Source organism: Ovis aries, chromosome 17 (genome assembly GCF_016772045.2).
Source record: "Ovis aries strain OAR_USU_Benz2616 breed Rambouillet chromosome 17, ARS-UI_Ramb_v3.0, whole genome shotgun sequence".
NCBI lineage: Eukaryota > Metazoa > Chordata > Mammalia > Artiodactyla > Bovidae > Ovis > Ovis aries.
The window spans coordinates 61,449,029-61,471,769 of record NC_056070.1 but is presented as its reverse complement, the minus strand read 5'-3'; the positions used below and the strand labels follow the sequence as shown (position 1 = coordinate 61,471,769).

Genomic DNA, 22,741 nt, shown 5'->3' with positions numbered 1-22,741 from the left:
TATGTTCTCTCCATACCCACCTTGTTAAGAGTTTGTATGACAGTGGTTGTTGAATTTTCTCAATTTTTTTCTGTATATGAGAAAATAATTATAAGTTTTTATCCTTTATTTTGTTAATAGAAATGTATCTCTTTGATTGATTTGTGGATTCTGACCACCTCGCCTCACTGGACTGTATCCAACTTGATCATGCTGTGTGACCTTGTAATATGTTGGTGAATTTGCTTTGCTAATATATCTTGTAGAGGATTTTCCCGTCTATGATCATCAGGCCTGCTGTTTTCTTTTTGTGCTGCATTTTTCTGCTTTTCGTGTAAAATGAGTTTGGAATCATCTCCTCATCCTCACTTTTCTGAAATAGCTTAAGGATACGCATTACCTCTTCTCCACACAAAAGCTGAACAAACTCATGTTTCTAATTTGTTCCCTCTCCTCAGTGTAAGATGAAGTATGAGCATAAGCTGCCCCCACAGTATGCTCTGGAGCTGCTGACCATCTATGCCTGGGAACAAGGAAGCTCCAAACCAGAATTCAACACAGCTCAGGGATTTCGGACTGTTTTGGCGTTAATCCTGAAGCATCAGGACCTCTGCATCTACTGGAAAAAGTATTATGACTTGGAAAACCCTACGATTAGCCAATACCTGAGGAGACAACTTGCAAAACCCAGGTACTCTATCCGCACATGGCTTAGAGCCCCACATAAATGCAGCTCTGATTACAGCGGTGGCACCCTGGAAATGTAGGAAGAGGGAGGTTTCCACAATTATTGATCGTCATCTATTCTCAGTCACTATGCTGGGCACTTACTCCTGCCGTCGGATTGAAATAATAACCTGGAACCCTGTGAGGCAGGCACTGTGCTAACCACAGATCACAGAGGTATGGAAAAAGAAGAGCTTGTGCGAACTGTACAGAAAGTGAGTGAAACAGCTAAAATTGGACTCAAATTGCAGTAGCTATGAAAAGTGAAAGTGAATGTGAAGTCGCTCAGTCGTGTCCGACTCTTTGCGATAATGTAGACTGTAGCCCACCAGGCTCCTCTGTCCATGGGATTCTCCAGGCAAGAATACTGGAGCAGGTTGCCATTTCCTTCTCCAGGGGATCTTCCTGACCCAGGGATCGAGCCCAGGTCTCCTGCATTGCAGGCAGACGCTAAAACCTCTGAGCCACCAGGGGAGCCAGCAATAGCTATAGCAATATTAAAAACTGCTTCAAGGAAGAAACAGCTTGCTATAAGACAAAACCACTCTGATAGAATAGTGGAATCTTGGTTATTAAACCTGGCATGTATAGACCCCTTCTTATGTTTCAGTTACTGTTGGGAGCTTGTCAAGTGCTTCTCCAGATCCTCATACAACATCCTTTGAGGTAGGGATTTTCAAATCTGTCCATTTCACATATGAGGATACTGAGGACTAGAGATTCAGGTGACCTGCCTAAAGAGACAGCACTACTCAAGAGCGAGGTGAGATTGAAACCAGGTCTCTCCAGGCCCAAATGCAAGCCTCCTTCACCTCGTGTTCAATGCCCACTGTAGGGCAGGGCACCCAGGTCACAAGCCAGGGAGAGGTGTCCATGGGGCCCTCCAGCTGCCCCCGGAAACACTCTACCAAGGCTGGTATTTTGCCCTGCCGCGATCTTGAACCCCCCCCAGACAAAACCCATGTACTCACCTGTCCTCTCTGACTGTTGTTTCCAGGCCTGTGATTCTGGACCCGGCTGACCCAACTGGAAATGTGGCTGGTGGAGATCCACAGAGGTGGCAGCTGCTGGCACAGGAGGTTAAAGTCTGGCTCAAGTATTCGTGCTGTAAGAAGTTGAGTGGGAAGCCAGTAGGCACCTGGAAGGTGCCGGTAAGAACCCCCTATTTCTTCATGTGACCTGATACTGATGGCAGGTTGAGATAACAACTTCTAGAAATGCTACTTAGTCAAATGGAATTTCATCTCGGTCTCTGTATTCTTTCGCTGTGGTTACTAGAAAATGTAGAATTACACCAGTCTCTGCCCCAGAATGAATCCCTTGGTTAGACAGCAGGCTTACCAACTTACATTGTCACCCTGCCTTGGTACCCAAACCAGCGTGTCATTGACAAAAGTCCATGCCAGAAAACCTCCCATAAGGACACACAAAAGATCAAGATGTTCTTACCACCTGAGTCACTGGACCCCTAAGTGGCTGGAAGACAGCCTTTGGCTTCTCCATATTGCTGTTCCTCCTTTGAGGCCTCCGGCATCCCCGTGAGATGGGTTTTACTCTGATTCTCATAATAATACATTGAGACATGGCCAGTCACTCAGAGTCCCCTGGTGAGTGAGAGACGAGAGAATGAAGTTGAACCCTGGTCCTTCTTGCTGTGAAGCTCCTGCTCTTTGTCGCTGCTCTCAATGTGTCTTCATACACTGGATTTTTCTGTTCCCATTTGGAAGCCCATTACGGGCTTCCCTGGTGGCTCAGAGGTTAAAGCGTCTGCCTGCAATGCGGGAGACCTGGGTTTGATCCCTGGATCAGGAAGATGCCCTGGGGAAGGTAATGGCAACCCACTCCAGTATTCTTGCCTGGAGAATCCCATGGAGGGAGGAGCCTGGAGGGCTACAGTCCACTGGGTCGCAAAGAGTCGGACCCGACTGAGCGACTTACTTTCACTTTTCACACTCATTTGGGGACCATGACAAGGAATCTAGCAGAGCCTCAGTGGAGGGAACATACTCGGCTGAGCATACCAGCTACTGCCCTCCATGATCCATCTCCACATTGATACCAAAGCCACGCTGCCTACCTGCAGCTCCCAGACAATAACCACGGGTGCCAGAGACACTCAGGCAGCCCCATTCCTGAGAGTCAGGGGAAGCTCCGACATGGGACATGGGCGAAAGGACTCTCCACGAACTTGCTGGACTCTGTCTTGACTGCAGAGCCAACTGTCCTTCCTTCTTGCCTTCACCCAGAGTCAGATTAGATCAGGGTTGTCAGCTTGCGCAGCTTCTATAAGATCCCTGATCATTGTCTCTCACCTGGCTGTTTCCCCAAACAATCTCCCACATTTAATCTCACATTGGCATCTGCTCCTTAGAGTGACCCAGACCCACACAAGCACCTCTGCCACCACCCTCAAGGTAGATGTGGGCTCTTCAGCAAATGCTAGCTGTGGTACCGAGGTACCATCCTGGTCGTCCTCAGCCGTCACCTCTTCTCAGTCAATGTCACTGCCTCCGAGGTGGCTCCTAGACGAAGCCACCATCTCACCCTCTCCCCACCCTGTCCCAGCCCTCATCCTGCTCCTTGGCCAGGGCTTCTGTGTTTATCCTTTCTACATTTGTGTTCTCAGATGCTTTGACATCTGGGCCCTGCTGATCCTGGAGAGACTGCCCTCCCAGGGTTGGCTGTTTCCTAGACACAGCCAGCAGCTCACCTGTTGGCCTTTCCCATGCAAACCTGTCGAGCATTTCCTCTCTGTTCCACTGCCCAGACTCAGAGCCACTCTGAGACACAAGCCACCCTCCCCCACTCATTTTGGGACCAGGTACCAGGTGACTCAGGAAACCCCTTCCTCTCCACAGCCCTCTTACATTATTCATACTTGCCGTCCCAAGACTGCTTTCCCTGCCTCGCCTGCCTTTCCCAGAGAAATGACCATCAGGGTCTTGGCCTTGTTTTCCTCTAAGTCAGTCTGCCTCATGGAAGACCCTGGGGGTTCCCGTGTGGCCTGGATACAGGATGACAGGCTGTGTCTCCTGTTTCTAGGGACCTGGGAGGACAATACTTGGTCATTGATTTAAGTATGAGAGTGAGAAATATGGTTGTTTTTAAACAAGAGGAAGAATCCCAAAGTGTCTCGAAAATTTGGGACCTTTTCTTTTCTGTCTCAATTTCCATGTCTATGTTGAGTCTTTCTGAAAATGGGATTTTACCCCAAATGGGTTTTTGTTACCACTGTGTTATCCTTAGCACAGGTATCTCTTCATGCAGAGAGGACACCTTGGAATCACATATAATTACCATGTGGGTGGCCCACTTGTATTGTTTTCTGAGGGTGTTTCAGAATTATACATAAAGCCACAGTCACTAGCAGATTAATTGAACTGGGAAATAGCTGCTCAGCTGAAGAGCCACATGGATCATATGGCAGAACTATTGGTAATTCTTGGGGAACTCTCCTACTGTTTCCATAGTGGTGACACCAAAGTGCGTTCTCAGCAAGAGTGGTCAGGAGTTCTAGGCCCTCCACATGCTCACCAACACGAGTGTCCTCTTAACACATGTAACAGCTATGCTAACAGGTAAAAGTGATGTCTTATGATTTTGATTTCCATTTCCCAGATGATTCATAATATTGAGTATGGGAATTCCCTGGGGATCCAGTGGTTAGGACTGGGTGCTCTCACTGTCGGGGTCAGAGTTCAGTCCCTGGTTGGGCAACCAAGATCAGGCAAGCTACACAGTGTGGCCAAAAGAATAACGATGCGCATCTTTTCATATAGCTGTTGGCCATTTGTAAAGCTTCTTTAGAGAAATAAAAATTCAATCTTTAGCCCATTGTATAATTAGGATATTCGTCCTTTAGCCATTGAGTTGTCCAAGGCCCTCATTATTTTGCTACTTTACCCCTTATCAGATTTGTGGTTTGCAGTCATTTTCTCCCTTTCCATTACCTTTTCTCCCTTTCATTTCATACTTTTTTTTTTCATTTTTAATTATAGTTCATTTGCATTGCGTGTTGCTTTGACTGCACAGCTAAGTGAGTCAGCTATACATGTATCTATTCTTTTCCATCAGTTACCTTTTCACTTCATTGGGTTTCTTTTTTTTTTTTTTTTCATTTGCTGGGCAGAAGCTTCTTAGTTGGATTAGTTCCCTGTTGTCTATTTTTGCTTTATTGTCAGTGCTTTGCTTACACAGTCAACTACTCTTTGGCAAGGTTGTCAAGCATATACAATGAAGAAAGGACAGTCTCTTCAATAAATCAAGCTGGGAACATTGGATATCCCCATGCAAAAGGATAAAATCACACCTTTTCTTCCAGCATGCACAAGTATCAACTCAGGATAGATAAAGACCTGAACATAAAACTTGAAACTGTAAAACTCCTAGAAGAAAACACAGGGGGGAAACTTCATGACATGGATTTGGCAATGACTTTATGAACGTCATATCAAAACACAGACAAACGGGTGTGAGTTGGGGGTCCCGCACCAGTTCTTCTATGTGGATGCCAAGTATTCCAGCAGCACTTGCTGAAGGGACCATCCTTCCCACTGTTCTTCAGAACCACCTCAGACATATATGCGGAGTCCTCTGTGTGTGAGCCTGTGTTGGTCCATTGGTCAGTTTTTGTGTCCTTGAGTTAATACTACCTTGACTAATTATGATATCCTGATATTCTCAGTGTCTTGTAGAAAACTGTGTTCTATCCAAACTAATGTCTTCTGTTGGCTCTGTCTATTTCTATGATAATATTATACTCAGTTGGTGAATTTTCACCCAAAAGACAGGGAGGCATTTGATTAGAATTCCATAAATTAGTTCAGGGAAAATGACATCCATGTAATATTGAGAATTCCAGTCCACCAACTTGGAACTTCTTTCCATTAATTGTCTTCTTTAATTACTCTGTAACTACATTGTATAGTTTTTCCCTGCATTGCTAGTGCATATATTTTGTATTGCTAGTACATACATTTTACACATATTATTCCTAGATATCCATATTTATATTAGTGTACTTAGCAAGTTTTTCTTACTTTCATTTGTAATGTTGGTTTCATGAAGACCTCAATGTTTTCAGTGGGTATGTGGATTATAGTATGATGAGTAAGCTTTATAATTCTCTGAATTTTGTGATTTTTTTGTATGTTGCTGTAAATCTATATCCCTGTATGACCACAAGAAACAATAAAGCATTTCCTTTCAAAACTTTTTTGGATAAGTGTTTGTCAGCTGACCTCTGATGATTTGGTCAAAGCTGGCAGAAGCAGGTGACGCAAAGCTCGAGGGTGGTGCACTTCAGAACTGCTGGTTGAACCACAAATTCATGAGACTCAGCAACAGAGAAGAGAGCGTGTAAGGGATGATGGACATGCTCGCATGAAATCTGAAAGAGCCAAGTCATAAATGCCTCATTGTCCACAGCTGAGTCCCCCCCATTCTGGGCCACTTCCTGCCCAGGAAACAAAACTGGGGAGAACTGAGATTAAGGCAGGAGAGGGGAGGGTGGAGTGCTCTGAGCCTCCCTGGAGGCTCAGCGTCTTGTCTGGGGCCTCAGCCCCACCAGGGGTGCGGTCTGCTGTGCTACCTGCCTTCCGGGGCTCCCCGCTCCATGGGAGCTGTCCTGTCTCAGGGCTTCTTCCTCTCTCTGTTCATGTTCTGAGCACAAGGCTCCCACAGTTCGAGAGCCTTACCAAAATGAGGGGTCTCTGAAAAGTGGAGCAGAGATCATCGTATTGCTCCTGGGGCCGTCGTGCCTAAAGCAAGCAGGTGAGAGGAAACGGTAAATTGGCCCAACTTGGGGACAAGACATTCTTCAGGGAACCCCCACCAGCCTTACTCGTTTGATTGAATGGCAAAGTGTGTGAACTTAATTTTTCTAACAAAGGGGCAGCATAGATCTATCTGTCCTCTGCAGCTGGGGACCTGAGAGGCGGTGCATCTTTATTTCTTTTTTATTTTAAGAGGTGAACTTTTCTGTGATCTGCTACATAGGATGTGCTCAGTAATATCTGCCGTTACGGTTCTAATTACCGTCACTATCCTACTCACAGGAAAGAGCGTTTATTACCAGTCTCTCCAACCTGGTAGGCACTCCCTCCCATGCCCTGGCCCCAGTGTTTCTGATAATAGACAGCAATGCTTCCCTTGGGAACCTGGCTAAGAATCAGGCCAGTGTGGATGTTGCTACAGATTTTCTTCAAGTAAAAAATTCTTAACAAAAGAATATGCATGTCAGGGCTGAGTCTGGGTTTTCACGTGCAAAGTCTCTTCAGTTGTGTCCAACTCTGTGTGACCCCATGGATTGTAGCCTGCCAGGCTCCTCTGTCCATGGGGATTCTCCAGGCAAAAATACTGAAGTGGGTTGCCATGCCCACCTCCAGGGAATCTTCCCAACCTAGGGATCAAACCTGCGTCTCTTACATCTCCTGCATGGGCAGGCAAGTTCTTTATCACTAGTGCCACCTGGGAAGCCTTGGTCTTTCACAACTTGGTGTAATTTCTCATAGAGTGCAGCAGAGAACATGAGCTTCTGGGCTCCTCTACTTTACTCCCTTAAATCCCAGCCACACGCAAATTGCTTTCTTCACCAGCTGCCCCTGCACCCTGTCTACCCCACCCTCCAGAAAAAGGCGAATTACAGCAGCCACCAGTGAAAGAGGTGCCCTGATGACCATTGTGAAAAGGGGAACAGGAGACCTAGTGCTCTTAAATTAGCCAATTTAAGATCAGAGGTGGTGCCGAAAAATGAAAGTGAAAGGTAGCCGCTCAGTCATGTCTGACTCTTTGTGAGCCCAGGGACTGTAGCCCACCAGGCTCCTTTGTCCATGGGGATTCCTTTGTCCAGGAAACAATACTGGAGTGGGTTGCTATTCCCTTCTCCAGGGTATCTTCCCAACCCAAGGATCAAACCTGAGCGTCCCGCATTGCAGGCAGATTCTTTACTGTCTGGGCCACGAGGGAAGTCCTAAAGGTGCCGCTGGCTGTAAAGAACTCGCCTGCCAGCGCGGCAGGCACAGGACACATGGGTTCGATCCCTGGGTTAGAAAGCTCCCCACTCCAGTATTCTTGCCTGGAGAATCCCATGGACAGAGGAGCCTGGCAGGCTACAGTCCATAGGGTTGCAAAGATTCAGGCACAACTGAAGTGAAGCAAGCAGGCCAAAGAATTTTAAAGTCAGAATTGCCCTTTAATTTTGCTCAGCTTTGATACCTTTCGTCTCTCCTTTTGTGTTTCTCCTTTCAGATTATCCTCTGAAGTAGTTCCATGAGTGAGAGAGAAAAGTTCTTCTGAGAAATGGAATATTGCCCGCCCTATTAGTAAACAAGGATGGCACAGTCAACAGGGATGGTGAGCTGGTGAGCCCTGAGGGAAGGAATAATACCTGCCATCTAGCAGCCACTCCCTGCTGTGGGCCCTGAGGAAGGAAAGATGGAAAGTGAAAACAGGACCCATGCCCCAGAGAGCTGAGATGCTTTTGAAAGGAAATACTACACTGAGTCCAGACTCTTATATACATAGAAAGTGCTAAATTCCTTAACTTAGAATATCTGGTTTTCTTTCATTTACATAAAAACAGCTTTTAATGTCCAGACTACCTGACCTATGTTGAGAAATTTCCGTATAACCTGGCTCCTCCCCTCGCCACCCTTGGAGCAGTTCTCTCGGGGTCACTTGAGAGGCTGTCTCCCCAGCTTCAAGTCCTAAAAATTCCCACCAGATAAAACATAACTCTCAACTTTTATGTTATGAATACTTTTTAATCGGCCGCCCTCTTTACAGATTGGGACACTGAGGCATGCCAGGTTACCTTCGTGTTCAAACTGCACAGTTAGGGACAATTGGCAATTTTTCTGCCATCCTAAAAGTGCCTCAGGAAATGTTAGGTAGTTAGAATAGGAAACAGGAGTCCAGAATGGCAGCGGCTAAAAGACAAGGAGGGGAAAAGCCCGCGAAAATAGAACAAAGGAAGGTCCGAGGACTGGAGTGAGGACCTCAGGGAGGACAAAGAGCACTCCTGGCTGGCCCAGTTTACACACAGCAGGCCCGGGGGAGGCAAAACACATAAAAAGAGGAGACAAAGGGCTCTCTCTCTTCTCTTTGCGTCTTTTGGGTTGGCATGCCCTCACGCCTCGAGGATGTATTTTCCTTTTCTTTTCTAAATAAAACTGAGCTGTAACTCAGAGCTGTAACGCTGATCTGTCCAAGAGCTATAACACAGTCTGTCTGAGAGCTGTGGCACGCCAAGGGCTTTAACGTCCATCACTTCAAATTTTTGTTGTGCCGGGGTCCAGCCCCGGTGGATCCAGGGTAATTTGAAGGGGAGACGGAATCGGCGTCCTAGGAAAAAACTTTTAATTACAGACATAAACAGAGATTAGAAAGGAATAGTGTAGTAGGAAGATTAGTGGAGAAAAAGAGGCTGAATAACTTGGTTTATGTGGAATACCAATCACCACCTACGAAGGCCACAGGCATCTTTCCGTTCTCCTGAAGGAGAGGAGGCAATGACGCCTCCCCAGTCCGATCTTAGAAGCCCAGGCAAAATTAGCAGGCTTGGTGAGTACCCACGTTCCAGATGGGAATTCAGCCAGAAAAACGGGGAGCAAGAAAGAAACGACACGAGGGAATCAGTCTTTCCAGAAACTGATCCGATTTCTTTATTTTTCAGGTTTGCTTATATACCTTTTGTTACACATAGAGACAAATGGAAATTTTAAAGTCACGCGGGGGTCAGCAGTCCTGACCTTTATCAAAATCAGGTACTTCACATAAATGTATAAAAAAAAGTCTTAGGGGTTTTACATCATTTTATGGCCATGAGGCCTGCTGACATTTTATGACCCTTTCTTTCTGAAAATGGTCAGTTAACCAGAAAACTTATTTTTTCCAAGGGTGTTTTTCCTTAAACCAGGCGCCACCCTCTGAAGGTAGCAGATAAAGTTGCATTCCTATAGGGTGAGGGTGTAGTGGGTTACAGTCAAGAAAGGAATTTACTTAGTCTAAGGTTTAACATGATTAATCTTAAAGGTTAATACTTATTTCTCCTATATGCTAGTTATATTCATTATAAGGGCAGGGAATATGGAGATTTAGCAACAAATATTGGCTCAACAAATGAAAACCCTTCACCAATATAATTTCTAATCAATCTACTATACTATACTAATAATTTTCTAACTTCTCAAAAGAGTCTGTATTTAGAAAGTTTTAAAGCATCTTGTGCCTCTCACAGCTGGGAGGCTGTAAACAATCACATGTGGCTGGACGAACCCGCTCAGGCAGGCTAGAGAAACTTCAGAGGAGTTTGTAAGTTGAAACACTCTTGTCACGCCCAGGAATTTTTATTAACTGCAAGTTAGCTCCTTCTCCAAGAGAAATGGTGATGGGAGAGAGCCCCTATAAATTCAGAAGTGTAGGTGAGAGCATAAAACAGTAAAATAGGTAGACTCTGGTTTTGGGGGTAGATGCTCGGGAACAGGGGGTTTCCTGAGGCTCGATTCCGCCTTTGCATATGCCAAAGCCTCCTTCCTCATGACCTTTGCCATGGGCGGAGTTCCTCACGCTGGCTCCCAGCAGTGACAGAGACAGAACTGAGGAGATTATACTCCCCTGACAGGAAATAACGTCTGTTAATCAAAAAGTAAAATGTATGGAGTTAGGCCATTAAAAGAGAGAAAGAGAAATTATGTTTGTATGTACGTGTACATTAACCTAGAAAAACATCTCACAAGACTACATCAAAGTAGTTACACTTCTAGTGTTTGAGGTTTAGGATCAGGATGGAATTTATGCTTCCAGATTTTTTGACTGTTTCTGTTTGCAATATTCATGTACTGCTGCAAGGACCATAGGAGGCTATAGAACAATGTTGTCTGCAACAAAAAAAAGAGAGGAAAAAGAAACCAAAAATCTGTTTCTACTTGTGATTACTCTTGGGTGCAATGCCAACCTGGGTTAAAAGCACCTTTTCAGAGTACATTCTGAAGAAAGACCGGATGTTCTAGGCTGTTGGTGAAAGTGTTAGTTGCTCAGTCCTGCCTGATTCCTTGTAACCCTCTGTATAGCAGCCTGCCAGGTTCCTCTGTTCATGGGCTTTCCAGCAAAAATACTGGAGTGGGTAGCCATTCCCTTCCCCAGGGGATCTCCTGATCCGGAGATTGAACCTGGGTCTCCTGCATTAAGGCAGAAGTAAATCTGGGATTCTAGAGCAATGTGCTGGGAGACCTGACAGGATGAAAGGAGAGTCTGATTTACTCAGAGCAGAGGAGAGATTAAAGACTCCAGCCAAAGCTCCTCCCTTCCAAGGAAATGAAACCAGCAGCAGCCCAGACTACCGGCATAGCTCCTCCCTGCCGGTGAAACGAAACTTAACAGCCTCCTAGATGCAGGCAGCAGAAGAGCCAGCAGCTCACAGATTCAGGCAGCAGCTCCGCCGCCTCTGGCTCTCCAGTCCCCAGCACCGTGATGGAGCTCAGCGATACCCCGGCCAACTTTCTGGACAAGTTCATCGAAGACCACCTCCTGTCAAACACGGAGTTCCGCACGCAGGTCAAACAAGCCATCAACACCATCTGCACTTTCCTGAAGGAGAGGTGTTTCCAACGTGCCCCTCACCCAGTTCGGGTGTCCAAAGTTGTGAAGGTGAGTCCAGAACTGCCTGGTTGGGGAGAAGGGGGGCTGGTGAGCAAGCATTTGCATAGGGACAGACAGCAGAAGGCTGAGGTCTCTGGGGCTGGTGCTTTCTGATTTATCCATGGCAGAACTATAATCACATTTGTGAAAATAGCTTCTGGGGTGAGGGCATCCATCTGTAAGTTTCTAACAAATTCCCTGGAGAAGTGTATAAACCACCTAGGTCACGACTGCTATAGAGATAAGCAATCTGAATCCTGGCAGCATCTACAGTTCACTAATCTTGACCAGGCTGGGATCTTACTGTTTCTGCTAAGTCACAAGCTGCTTAAGAGTATATGTTTTAAAAGCAGATAGCACCTGCTGGCTGTCTTGGGCAAGTCACTTAATCTCTCTGTGCCTCAGTTTCCTTATCTATAAATTTCAGTACCTTATAGGACTTGCAGTTCAAGTAAAGTCAGCCATGGGCCAGTTTACAGTATTAATCACATAAGGTCATAAATTACAGGGAGTAGAGAATATGGACCCTGGAAAAAGACAAGTAGGATGTTAACTGTATCTCTGCCACCCACTAGCTGTATGACTGAACTGATACATGTTCTCTCAGCATCTGTTTCCCCATCCAGAAGATGACAACAGATAATAACAGTGGCTAGATCCCAGAGTTCTTGTGAGCATTCTAGGAGTTACAGCCGCTGATGCCTTCAGAGCAGTGGCTAGCACTCAAAATGTTAGTGATTGCTCTCAGCATTTCATTCAGGGAGGCTCTTCTCAATGAAATGTGTCAATACTCATTCTTATCACCTTTTTAGGGCGGCTCCTCAGGCAAAGGCACAACCCTCAGGGGACGATCAGATGCTGACCTCGTCGTCTTCCTCACCAATCTCACAAGTTTTCAGGAACAGTTTGAGCGCCGAGGAGAATTCATCAAAGAAATCAAGAGACAGCTGGAAGCCTGTCAAAGAGAGGAAACATTTGAAGTGGAGTTTGAGGTCCAGGAACGGCAATGGGAGAATCCCCGCGCTCTCAGCTTTGTGCTGAGGTCCCCCAGGCTCAACCAGGCGGTGGAGTTCGATGTCCTGCCTGCCTTTGATGCCCTGGGTGAGTGCTCCCAGCCACAAAAATAAAATGTCTTATTAACCAAGGTATCCCTTCAAGTGGGAGGAGACCCCAGCATCTCTCCTGGGACAAGAATGCCTAGAGTCACACTCAGCCACTGAAGTGATGTTAAACAGCAAACTGGTACAGTTGGGGGTCAAGATATTTTTATAGAACACCTACCAGGCTTACTAGTTTGACTTTTGGCAAACTGTGTGATCTTCTTTCTAAAAACTGCTGCTGCTGCTGCTGCTGCTGCTGCTGCTGCGTCGCTACAGTTGTGTCCGACTCTGTGCGACCCCATAGACGGCAGCCCACCAGGCTCCCCCGTCCCTGGGATTCTCCAGGCAAGAACACTGGAATGGGTTGCCATTTCCTTCTCCAGTGCCTAAAAGTGAAAAGTGAAAGTGAAGTCGCTCAGTCGTGTCTGACACTTTGCGACCCCATGGACTGTAGCCCACCAAGCTCCTCTGTCCATGGAGTTTCCAGGCAAGAGTACTGGAGTGGGGTGCCATTGCCTTCTCCATTCTAAAAACTAGGTCTAGGGTAAATTCAATATGTTAATTTCATTTTTTATGCAAAATGTGAGACAACCATTCAAACTTTCACTGAGGGCTGGAATCTTGAGATGACGTGCAGGAGCACTGGGACAGGAAGCAATTCATTCTTTGAGGCTCAGTGTCCACTGTGAACCTTAGATGCAGGGCTTCCCTGGTGCCTCAGTGGTTAAGAATCCACCTGCCGAGCAGGAGATGCAGGTTCCATCTCTGGGTCAGGAAGATCCCCTGGAGAAGGACATGGCAACCCACTCCAATAGTCTTGCCTGGGAAATCCCATGGACAGAGGAGCCTGGCAGACTAGAGTCCACGGGGTCACAAAGAGTCAGACAGGATTGAGCAAGTGAGCAGGAACGCAGACCTGGAGGTGCAAGGCGTGTTCCAGGGCCCTAAGTGAGGCAGACAGAGAACCTCTCTCCTGGAGCCTGACCCTATGAACACCAGGAAGGAAATGATAACTCACTGCGACCAAAACTAAACATGACTCGAAAGAGAGCAAAGGGGATGAGAGGACTTTGGTAGATAGGGCAACAAGAGAGGTGACCTCTGACCTGAGGCCCAAAAATGAGAAAGAGCCAAGCATGGGAAGACCTCCTAGGAAGAGGAAACAGCAGGTGCAAAGACAGGAATGGACTTGGCATATTTGAAGAAGTGAAGTAACCAGGGGAGTCAGTGGCAAAGGGATTGAGGCAGGAGGGAAGACGAAGGAGGAGACAGGTCTCACCATCCGTGTGGGCCACTGTGAGGACTTGGGATTTTATCCAGTGGTCCTGAGAAGCAAGAAGTGGAAGGATCAGGTTTAAAGGCCTCTATATGGGCTGTGGAGGATCCAGGGAGGAGGGTGCCGCCACCTCTGCTGAGTCCAGGTGAGAGACGATGGGTGACGGCGGTAGAGGTGGGAGAAGGGAGGACCAGGGATGGACCTCAGGCCTCCTGGCTCTGGACTGCTGACCTCCCCACTGCCCCCCACGGCCAGTGAGCTTGTTGTCTCAGAGGGAATGAAAGAACCTCAGAAGAGCTGACGTCGAAACATGGATTCATTCCCAACAGGTCAGTTGACCAAAGGTTACAGACCTGACTCTAGAGTCTATGTCCAGCTCATCCAAGAGTGTGAGAACCTGAGGAAAGAGGGCGAGTTCTCCCCCTGCTTCACGGAGCTGCAGCGAGCCTTCCTGAAGAGTCGTCCTACCAAGCTGAAGAGCCTCATCCGCCTGGTGAAGCACTGGTACCAACTGGTATGGCCGGTCCCATCTGGGCAGAGAGCCGAGGAGGAGGAGGAGGAGGAGGGGAAGGGAGAGAGTGAGGCCGGGAGAGGAGGGAGGGGTGAGAGGAGGGAGGGAAGGAGCAGGGAGAGGTGAGTGGAGGAGCCAGCATGAGGCAGTGGGAAGAGGGAGAGGTGACAGAGGGGAGGGGAGAGCAGAGGGGAGGGAAGGGGAATCACAAATCCATCCTTCTAGTTACTGCGGCCAAACCAAGGGTCATCCTGGCTTCTTCACAGATACCCACATCCAACCAGTCAGCAAATGTGGTTGATCCTGTATTAAAAGATATCTGTGATTCATCCACAGCCACCACCTCTGTTACCCCTCAGTCCAGATCATCTTGGGAGGCTCAAGGGATCTGCCCTTGACCTCTCTGAGCCCCCCTCTCTGTCCGCTCACCACCACCCTCCGGCCACGCTCTTCTCTTCACTAGTCCTGGAGAGAAACTCCACACCCCAACCTCCGGGCCTCTGCATCTGCCTATTTGTTTGTTTCTTGTGGTGGTGGTGTTCAGCTACTAAGTCATGTCCGACTTCTTGTGACCCCAGGGACTGCAGCACACCAGGCTCCCCTGTCCTCCACTCTCTCCCAGAGTTTGCTCAGATTCCTGTCCATTGAGTCGGTGATGCTTTCTAACCATCTCATCCTCTGCCACCCCCTTCTCCTCTTGCCCTCAATCTTTCCCCAAATCAGGGTTTTTTCCAATGAGCTGGCTCTTCCCATCAGGTGGCCAAAGTATTGGAGCTTCAGCATCAGAACTTCCAGTGGATATTCAGGGTTGATTTCCTTGATGATTGACTGGTTTGATCTCCTTACAGTCCAAGGGACCCTCAAAGAGTCTTGTCCAGCACCACAGTTCAAAAGTGTCAGTTCTTTGGTGCTCAGCTCTCTTTATGGTACAAGTCTCACATCTGTTCAGAACTAATCAAAGCTATGGTTTTTCCGGTAGTCATATTTATTGTCTGCCTCCCCACTGTTCCCTGGTGGCTCAGATGGTAAAGCATCTGCCTCCAATGTGGGAGACCCAGGTTCGATCCCTGGGTCAGGAAGATCCCCTGGAAAAGGAAATGGCAACCCACTCCAGTATTCTTGCCTGGAAAATTCCACGAACAGAGGAGCCTGGTGGGCTACAGTCCATGGGGTTGCAAAGAGTCGGACAGGACTTCACTCTCACTTTCCCCTCTATAAATGTACAAGAACAGAAGGATCGATATGTTTGATTCCCTGCTGTATCCCAGGAACCTAGGACGGTGCCTGGCACATGAGAGAAGTTCAAAAAATGATTGTTAGGTGGATTAATGAGCGCTATATCCCCCACCAACACCACACACACACACACACTCACACAGACACACACTCTCACACTCACACACACACACACACACACACACACACTCTTCTGTTCACTTCCTAGCCATCTGGCTTTGAACAGGTGAGTTAATAGCTCTGTGAATGCCACCTTAGACTATACCTAAATGGATAGGTGTGGATTTGCTCTCAGAAAACCTTATACCCTAAACCAAGTGGCAGGCTGAACTTGATCCATGAGAAATGTGCTTTACACAAACGCTAGACAAGCCCATTTTCCTGATTGTTTTCCCTCTACTCAGTGTAAGGAGCAGCTTGGAAAGCCGTTGCCCCCACAATATGCCCTGGAGCTTCTGACGGTCTATGCCTGGGAGCAAGGGTGCAAGGAAACAGCATTCGTCACAGCTCAGGGATTTCAGACTGTCTTGGAATTAGTCCTGCAGTATGAGAAGCTTTGCATCTACTGGGAAAAGAATTATAACTCTGAAAACCCTATTATTGAAGAATACCTGATGAAGCAACTTGCAAAACCCAGGTACTCTGTCCGCTCATGGCTTAGCTCCCCACATAAATGAACCCCTGCTTACAGCTGTAGCACCTGGAAATGAAGGAACTGGGAGGGTTCCACGTTAATTGATCATCTTCTGATACTTACCATGCTACTGGGCACTTCACTAGTACCATCTAACTTTAAAAACAGTGCAAACAGCCACGTGAGGCAGGCACCATGTTAACTGCTTCACAGATGAGCAAACCAAGATTCTGAGCAGTAAAGAGTTTGTCCAAACCCTAACAGAAAATGAGCGAAACAGCTGAAATTTCAACTAAAATAACAACAGCTGTAGCAACAAGAATAATTGCTCCCAGGAAGTAAGAGCTTGCTATAAGACTAACACACTCTAATAGTATAGTAAAAATTATGACTGTTGTAACTGTCAGGCACTAACCCCTTACGATGGCCCAGTTACTGTGCTGAGTATTCCATGTTGCTTATCTAGATCCTCATAGAACATCCTTTGAAGTAGGGATGTTCAAACCTGCCCATTTCACAGATGAGCATACTGAGAATTAGAGAGACCAACACATCTACCCAAGGTCACACTCCTACAGAAGAGCAGAGGTGAGATTCAAGCCCAGGTCTATCAAAGCCCAAATGCAAGGCTCCCCCTTCCGTTCACTGTCCTCCATGGAGCAGGGCACCCAGGACACACCCCAGGGAGCGGTGCTCTGCTGGAACCCTGATGCTGCCTGAGTCTGAGCCTGTGCCAGGCTGGTTGCTTTGCCCTTCCTGGGGCATCTAGACCACCCACCAGACAGAACCCAGCTTCTCATCTCTCTCTCTCTAAATATTACCCTTCAGGCCTGTGATTCTGGACCCAGCGGACCCTACAGGAAATGTTGCTGGTAAAGACGCACGTGGCTGGCAGCGGCTGGCACAAGCAGCTTTGGTCTGGCTAGATTACGCGTGCTTTAAGAAACGGGACGGGTCTCCCGTGGGCTCCTGGGATGTGTCGGTGAGACCTTCTGCTTCTTTACCGCTTCCCTGCCCCTACCCCTTCCACACAGCATGGGGTATGTAGCTAGAGACCATTCCTTCCAAAGAAATTGCCTCTTGCTAGAGGTCACTAGGGCAAAGAGTTGGACACGACTGAGCAGCTTTCCTTTTCACAGAGGCCACTCCCATTCACATCATGCCAGGCTGTGCTCCCTGTTTTACAGTCATCTTGACCCCAGTCAGAGGGTTCCTAGACTTCTCACATCCCTATCCAGAGCATATTCCTTAATTAATGCCTCCTTGGCCATAAGTAACTTTTCTAACAGCGCCAATTGGCTCATTCCACTAAGAAGAAAAAGAATTATAACCACCACTTATGAATACCTGCTTTAGGGTCAGGCTCTGTTCTTAGCCCCTTAAATTTCATTGTTTCATTAAATCCTCACGACACCCCATGAGCCCTGATTTCTACTCCCATCTTACAGATGAGAACAGGAGGCTCAGAGAGGTGAAGTCACCTGCTCAAGCCCACTCAGCTAGGGAGCCGCAGAGCCAGGAATCCCACTCAGCAGACTCCAATACCAGGGCTTACTCTGCTGAGCTAAACAGCCTGCCTTGTATCCCCTCCCCACTCCATATCACACAACAAATGAGTGACTCAGAGTAGGTGAGGATGTGGGCGTGTCACACAGCTAAGTAGGGGCTGAGGGCCCCATCTTTCCACTCCAAGAGTAGGGATCTTTCTCAGGCTGGAGTGGAGAGGGCTGATGATGCCAGAGATGGGTTTCCCAGGAAATAGGCTCTGGGATGAAGTTCACGTACAGGATGTTTCCGGGGAGGACCATTGGAACCAACATCCGAGTAAAGCAGGGCAGTGAGGTGGGTTCCAACACAAGGAGAGGGGCATCTGGGATGCTGGCCATCTCGGACCATCTCCCTGGGGAGCCCTGGGGGCCCCAACAGCCTCCAGAGTTGTCCTACAGAAGACTGAGGTGGCCAGGCCTTTATAGCCCCAACACGGGCCAGCCGCTGAATGTGGTCAACCCAGGAAGGGGCGTGGCCTTCCTTGAAGGGCATCCAGGCAGCAGGTCACAGTGTCCACCGTGAATGCTCACTGAGACCCGGGCCAAGCGGGGAGACCCAGCTCTCCAGTGTGACCATGTGCTTCTCCCTTTCAGCCCCAAGAACACAGCAACTTGATGTTCCAGGGCTATGATTTTAGACAGCACCATAGATCCTGTCCAAGAATCCAGCTCCGTGGAGAAGCCCGTCCCCAGGTGGAAGAGAACTGGACATGTATCATCCTCTGAACGCCAGAGTACCTTGGAGGCAAGGTCTCCAGAGCCGTCTGGGCCAGCCCTCTTCATTTCTAGGGCTGGGGGCCTGGATCCAAAGACAGCCGTGAATTGATGTCAGACCTGGGACCAGAATCCAGGTCTCCTGACCCCCAGCCTTCCCACTGTTCTGTGCTCTCTTTTCTTTCATAGACAGCATGCTCCCCAGTGGAGCCTGACAATAACCTCTCCGAGATACCAGGAGAGACTCAGGCAAAAGAGTGGAATCCCAGCCTTGACTTTCTTCTGTGAACCTGGGGGGAAAGGTGATGGTCCAGTTTATTGTCAATAATAACAAAAATAGTAGCAAATGCCACTTGCTGGGTGTTAATTAACTCAAGGGACAGAGCCAAGAAGTATATCTGCATATCATGTGTGTGCATATTCACTGATGCAACTAAAGATATTAATTGGGCACCTGCTCTGTGCCAAGCATTGTTCTGGCCACTGGATCACTGTTGTGGTTCAGTTGCTAAGTTGTGTCCGACTCTTTGTGACCCCATGGACTGCAGCACGCCAGGCTTCCATATCCTTCACTATCTCTCAGAGTTTGCTCAGATTCTTGTCCATTAAGTTGGTGATGCTACCCAACCATCTCACCCTCTGCCACCCTCTTCTCCTTTGCCTTTAATATTTCCCAGCATCAGGGTCTTTTCTAATGACTCAGCTCTTCTCATCAGGTGGCCAAAGTATTGGAGCATAGCAATGAGTAAAGCAGACAAAAATCCCTGCCTGGTGGAGCTGATATTTTGTGGAATACTCTACTATTGGAGAGATGAGGGTCCTTTCAATTCTCAACTACAGATAATCCTGAGACAAGCATCTTTGGTTCATCCTTTGTCCACATCTCTGATTATTTACCCAGGAAAAATTGTAGAACTGCCCTGTGTAATTCAGTAGTCACTAGTCATGGATGGCTATTGAGTACTTGAGATGTAGCTGAACCCAACCGAGAGATGCTCATCTTTATACTTCCCTGAGTTTTCAGATTATTACTAATTTGGGGCTGTAATTTATACTACTTATATGACCACAAGAAACAGTAAAGCAAGGTTTCTGGTTCAGAATTACCCCATCCACCCTGCTATTAAAAGCTAGCAACTGCCCTCTTGCAAGGAGACTCTTGCAGAGGTTTCTCGTCCATGAGACTCCCCCCAACTCCGAGGACCAGTATCCACCTCCCCCCCCCTGCCCACTAGGACTGTAAGTATGGTTAAGTCCCAACACAGCCCAGCTGGGGGCACGCTGGGCCTGCTGAGGGAGGATAGACTTATATCCGTAATGGCCGGAAGACCCGGCAGCGTGTACCAGCACAAGTCAGGTGGGTGTGTGGGGGACGGACCCCAAGGACACCTCATCAAGGGGCTGCGGAGTCAGGTCAGATGACCTAGAGCTTATTGATTTGGAAGTCCCCTCCTGGACTTCAGGAGTTCATACCCTGGCAAGGACCCCAGAAGAAGGTGCAGACTCGCTCCCAGGAGAGATGGTGGGCTGCTGCTGCTGCTGCTGCTAAGTCGCTTCAGTCGAGTCCGACTCTGTGTGACCCCGTAGACGGCAGCCCACCAGGCTCCCCCATCCCTGGGATTCTCCAGGCAAGAACACTGGAGTGGGTTGCCATTTTCTTCTCCAAAGCATGAAAGTGAAAAGTGAAAGTGAAGTTGCTCAGTCGTGTCTGACTCTTAGCAATTCCACGGACTGCAACCTACCAGGCTCCTCCATCCATGGGATTTTCCAGGCCAAGAGTACTGGAGTGGGTTGCCATTGCCTTCTCCGAGAGATAGTGGGAGATGGGATTAAAAGGTCAGGGAAGTGGATGTGCTGGGGGCTGATGTGCTGTATAAATCCAGAAAGAAAAAAGAAAAACCCCACCAAATTCTCTCCCGTGGAAAAGCAGAGAATACAGCTCTACCAAGGCCATAAAGGATACGCTAGCGAGGGACCTCCCTGGTGGTCCAGTGGTTCAGAACCCATCTTCCAAGGCAGGGCACACGGGTTCGATCCCTGGTCCCAGAAGATCTCACATGCCTTGGGTCAGCCAGGCCCCGGTGCACCAAACTATTGAGACTGCTGTCTAGCGCCCACGGGCCACAGCTGCTGAAGTCCGCGCGCACCCTAGAGCCTGTGCTCTGCAGCAAGAGAAGCCATCCCAACCAGAAGCCCGCACACCACAGCACCACAGCTAGAGAGCAGCCCCGGCTCGCCGCAACCAGAGGGAAGCCTGCACAGCAACAAAGACCCAGCACGCCCAAACATAAATAAACAGATAAAATTACTCTTAAAAAGAAGAGTAAAGGAGTCTGGGTGGTTATGATGTGTCCGTGTGGGTTACTCGGTTGTAACAAGTGTCCCACCCTGCTAGGGGATACTGATGTGAAACTGAAAATGAACTCGGAAATGGGAACCCCCATCTTAAGTGAAGCCAGGAGACCAGAAAGGGGAGCTCTCACCTCTCAAATCAGTTCAGTTCAGTCGCTCAGTTGTGTCCGACTCTTTGCGACCCCATGGTCTGCAGCAAGCCAGGCTTCCCTGTCCTTCATCAACTCCTGGAGCTTGCTCAAACTCATGTCCATCGAGTTGGTGATGCCATCCAACTCTGTCATCCCCGTCTCCTCCTGCCTTCACAGTCTTTCCCAACATCAGGGTCTTTTCCAATGAGTCAGTTCTTCGCATCAGGTGGCCAGAGTATTGGAGCTTCAGCTTTAGCATCAGTCCTTCCAATGAATATTCAGGACTGTTTTCGTTTAGGATGGACTGATTTGATCTCCTTGGGAATCCAAGGGACTCTCAAGAGTCTTCTCTAGCACCACCAAAGCATCAATTCTTTGGGGCTCAGCTCAAATACCACTGCAGAATGTTGTTGGGGGTGGGAGGAGGCTGGTGGTTGTGGTGGGGTGGTAGCAGTGAGGTATATAGGAAATCTCTTGGCTTCTGCCCAGTTTTTCTAGGAACCTAAAACCACTCTGATAAACTAAATTTATATATATATATATATATGTTTTAAAAGAGTAAAGAGACATAATACCTGCAACATACAGCTCACATGACTCAGTGATAATAATACTGATAATACAATGTACACAGAGAATGAGGAGCAAATATGGTGAAATATTCAGGATTAAGAATATGAGAGAGTTCTTTGTGTTTCAGATGATTTCAAAATAAAATATTTTTTAAAATTAAAAAGCACAGAGTTTAGAAAGCAGGTAGTTAGAAGCTAGCCAGATAACTTACAAGCTGTATAACCTCAGACAAATATTTTTCAGCTCTCTGAGCCTCTATATTTTCATTTAGAAAAGAAGCCTTATGACCTAAGCCCAGCCTACCTCTAGGTGTTTTAGAAGTCAGAAAAGGGCAGGGACGGGCCCTTTATGGACAGGAGCGATCATCAGGTTTCTCCGGGGAAACCAAGCTGTGAAAATGAACTCGCAAACAGAAACCTCATGGAGTCAGAAGACCAGAAGAGGGCGCTCTCACACCTCAAATGCCTCTGGAGACGAGTCCCAGGAAAGACAACTCAGTTAACACACCCCCGACAGGAAGATGATCAACAGGGAAAAATCGTCAGTGATGGGCCAGGACCGGAAAGATGTACACTGCATGGCTCCTGGAGGAAGCCAACTCCCCTGGCAACTGAGCCAGCGAGAACCCATCATCACCCTGAATTCTTGCTTTCCTCCAACAGACATGTGTTCAAACAACCCCTCCTAACTTCCTCTTTTTTCTCTATAATGCAATATTCCTCTTCTTCCTTGGCTGGACTTGCCTATGGCTTTTTGCTATTGCCTGCTTGTCCTAAATTGAAATTCTTTACTGTTCCCAAACAAACCCATTTTGTTGGTAAAACAATCGTTGCTTTACTTTTGAGGTTAATAGAACCAATTGGTTTTATAAATCTAGATTTAGGGAAAAATTTGTTTTAAGGAATTGGCTGTGCCATTGAAGGGGCCAGTGAGTCCAAATTCTGCAGGGTAGGGTGGCCAGGATAGCTGGAAACAGAAAGAAGTATCTGCTTGTGGAATTGCCTCCTCCTCAGGGAGAGATCAGACCTTTTTCTTTTCATCCCTTCACCTGATTGGATGAGGCCCATCCACATTAGAGTGAATAATCTGCTTTCCCCAAAGTTTACAAATGGTGATCTCATCTTAAAAGTATATTGCAAAAAAAAAAAAAAAAATTCTAGAAGCATGTTTGACCAAATATCTGAGTACCTTGGTCATAGTCAAGTTGACATACGAAACTAGTCATCACAGGACTTTCCTGGTGGCCCAGTGGTTAAGAATCTGCCTGCCGATACAGAGGACAGAAGTTCAACCTCTGGTCACATGCCACAGAGGACAGAAGTTC

General features: G+C 47.6%; 2 protein-coding genes across 16 annotated transcripts in view; both read left to right on the top strand.

Moving 5' to 3' along the window:
• The window catches only part of LOC101112122 (2'-5'-oligoadenylate synthase 1-like), a 34,695-nt gene extending 24,307 nt beyond the window's left edge, over nt 1-10,388 (top strand). For 8 of the 15 annotated variants that reach the window (XM_042234672.2, XM_042234674.2, XM_060401246.1 and 5 more), the window contains 2 exons: nt 438-670; nt 1,703-5,916. In XM_042234672.2, the coding sequence (XP_042090606.1) occupies nt 438-670; nt 1,703-1,883 (414 nt within the window). In that variant the 3' untranslated portion in view covers nt 1,884-5,916. Of the gene's footprint in view, nt 1-437; nt 671-1,702; nt 5,917-7,953; nt 8,892-9,379 lie in introns of those variants that run through there. The other 7 variants (XR_003585554.3, XR_009597039.1, XM_027956577.2 and 4 more) reach the window with 5 other exon arrangements.
• Nucleotides 10,389-11,095: 707 nt separating this feature from the next.
• Nucleotides 11,096-18,713, top strand: LOC105602911 (2'-5'-oligoadenylate synthase 1). The gene is made up of 6 exons (XM_012097882.3): nt 11,096-11,352; nt 12,156-12,444; nt 14,049-14,233; nt 15,871-16,103; nt 16,929-17,082; nt 18,242-18,713. The coding sequence occupies exons 1-6, from the start codon at nt 11,176-11,178 to the stop codon at nt 18,371-18,373; spliced, it is 1,170 nt and encodes a 389-aa protein (XP_011953272.2). The 5' UTR covers nt 11,096-11,175; the 3' UTR covers nt 18,374-18,713.
• Nucleotides 18,714-22,741: the final 4,028 nt, after the last annotated feature.

Bases quoted from the DNA above. Each gene is read 5' to 3' on its own strand.
- LOC105602911 (XM_012097882.3), top strand. From the start codon at position 11,176: ATGGAGCTCAGCGATACCCCGGCCAACTTTCTGGACAAGTTCATCGAA. The intron at 11,353-12,155 runs GTGAGTCCAGAA...TCACCTTTTTAG, and splicing joins GGGTGTCCAAAGTTGTGAAG to GGCGGCTCCTCAGGCAAAGG. The intron at 14,234-15,870 runs GTATGGCCGGTC...CCCTCTACTCAG, and splicing joins TGAAGCACTGGTACCAACTG to TGTAAGGAGCAGCTTGGAAA.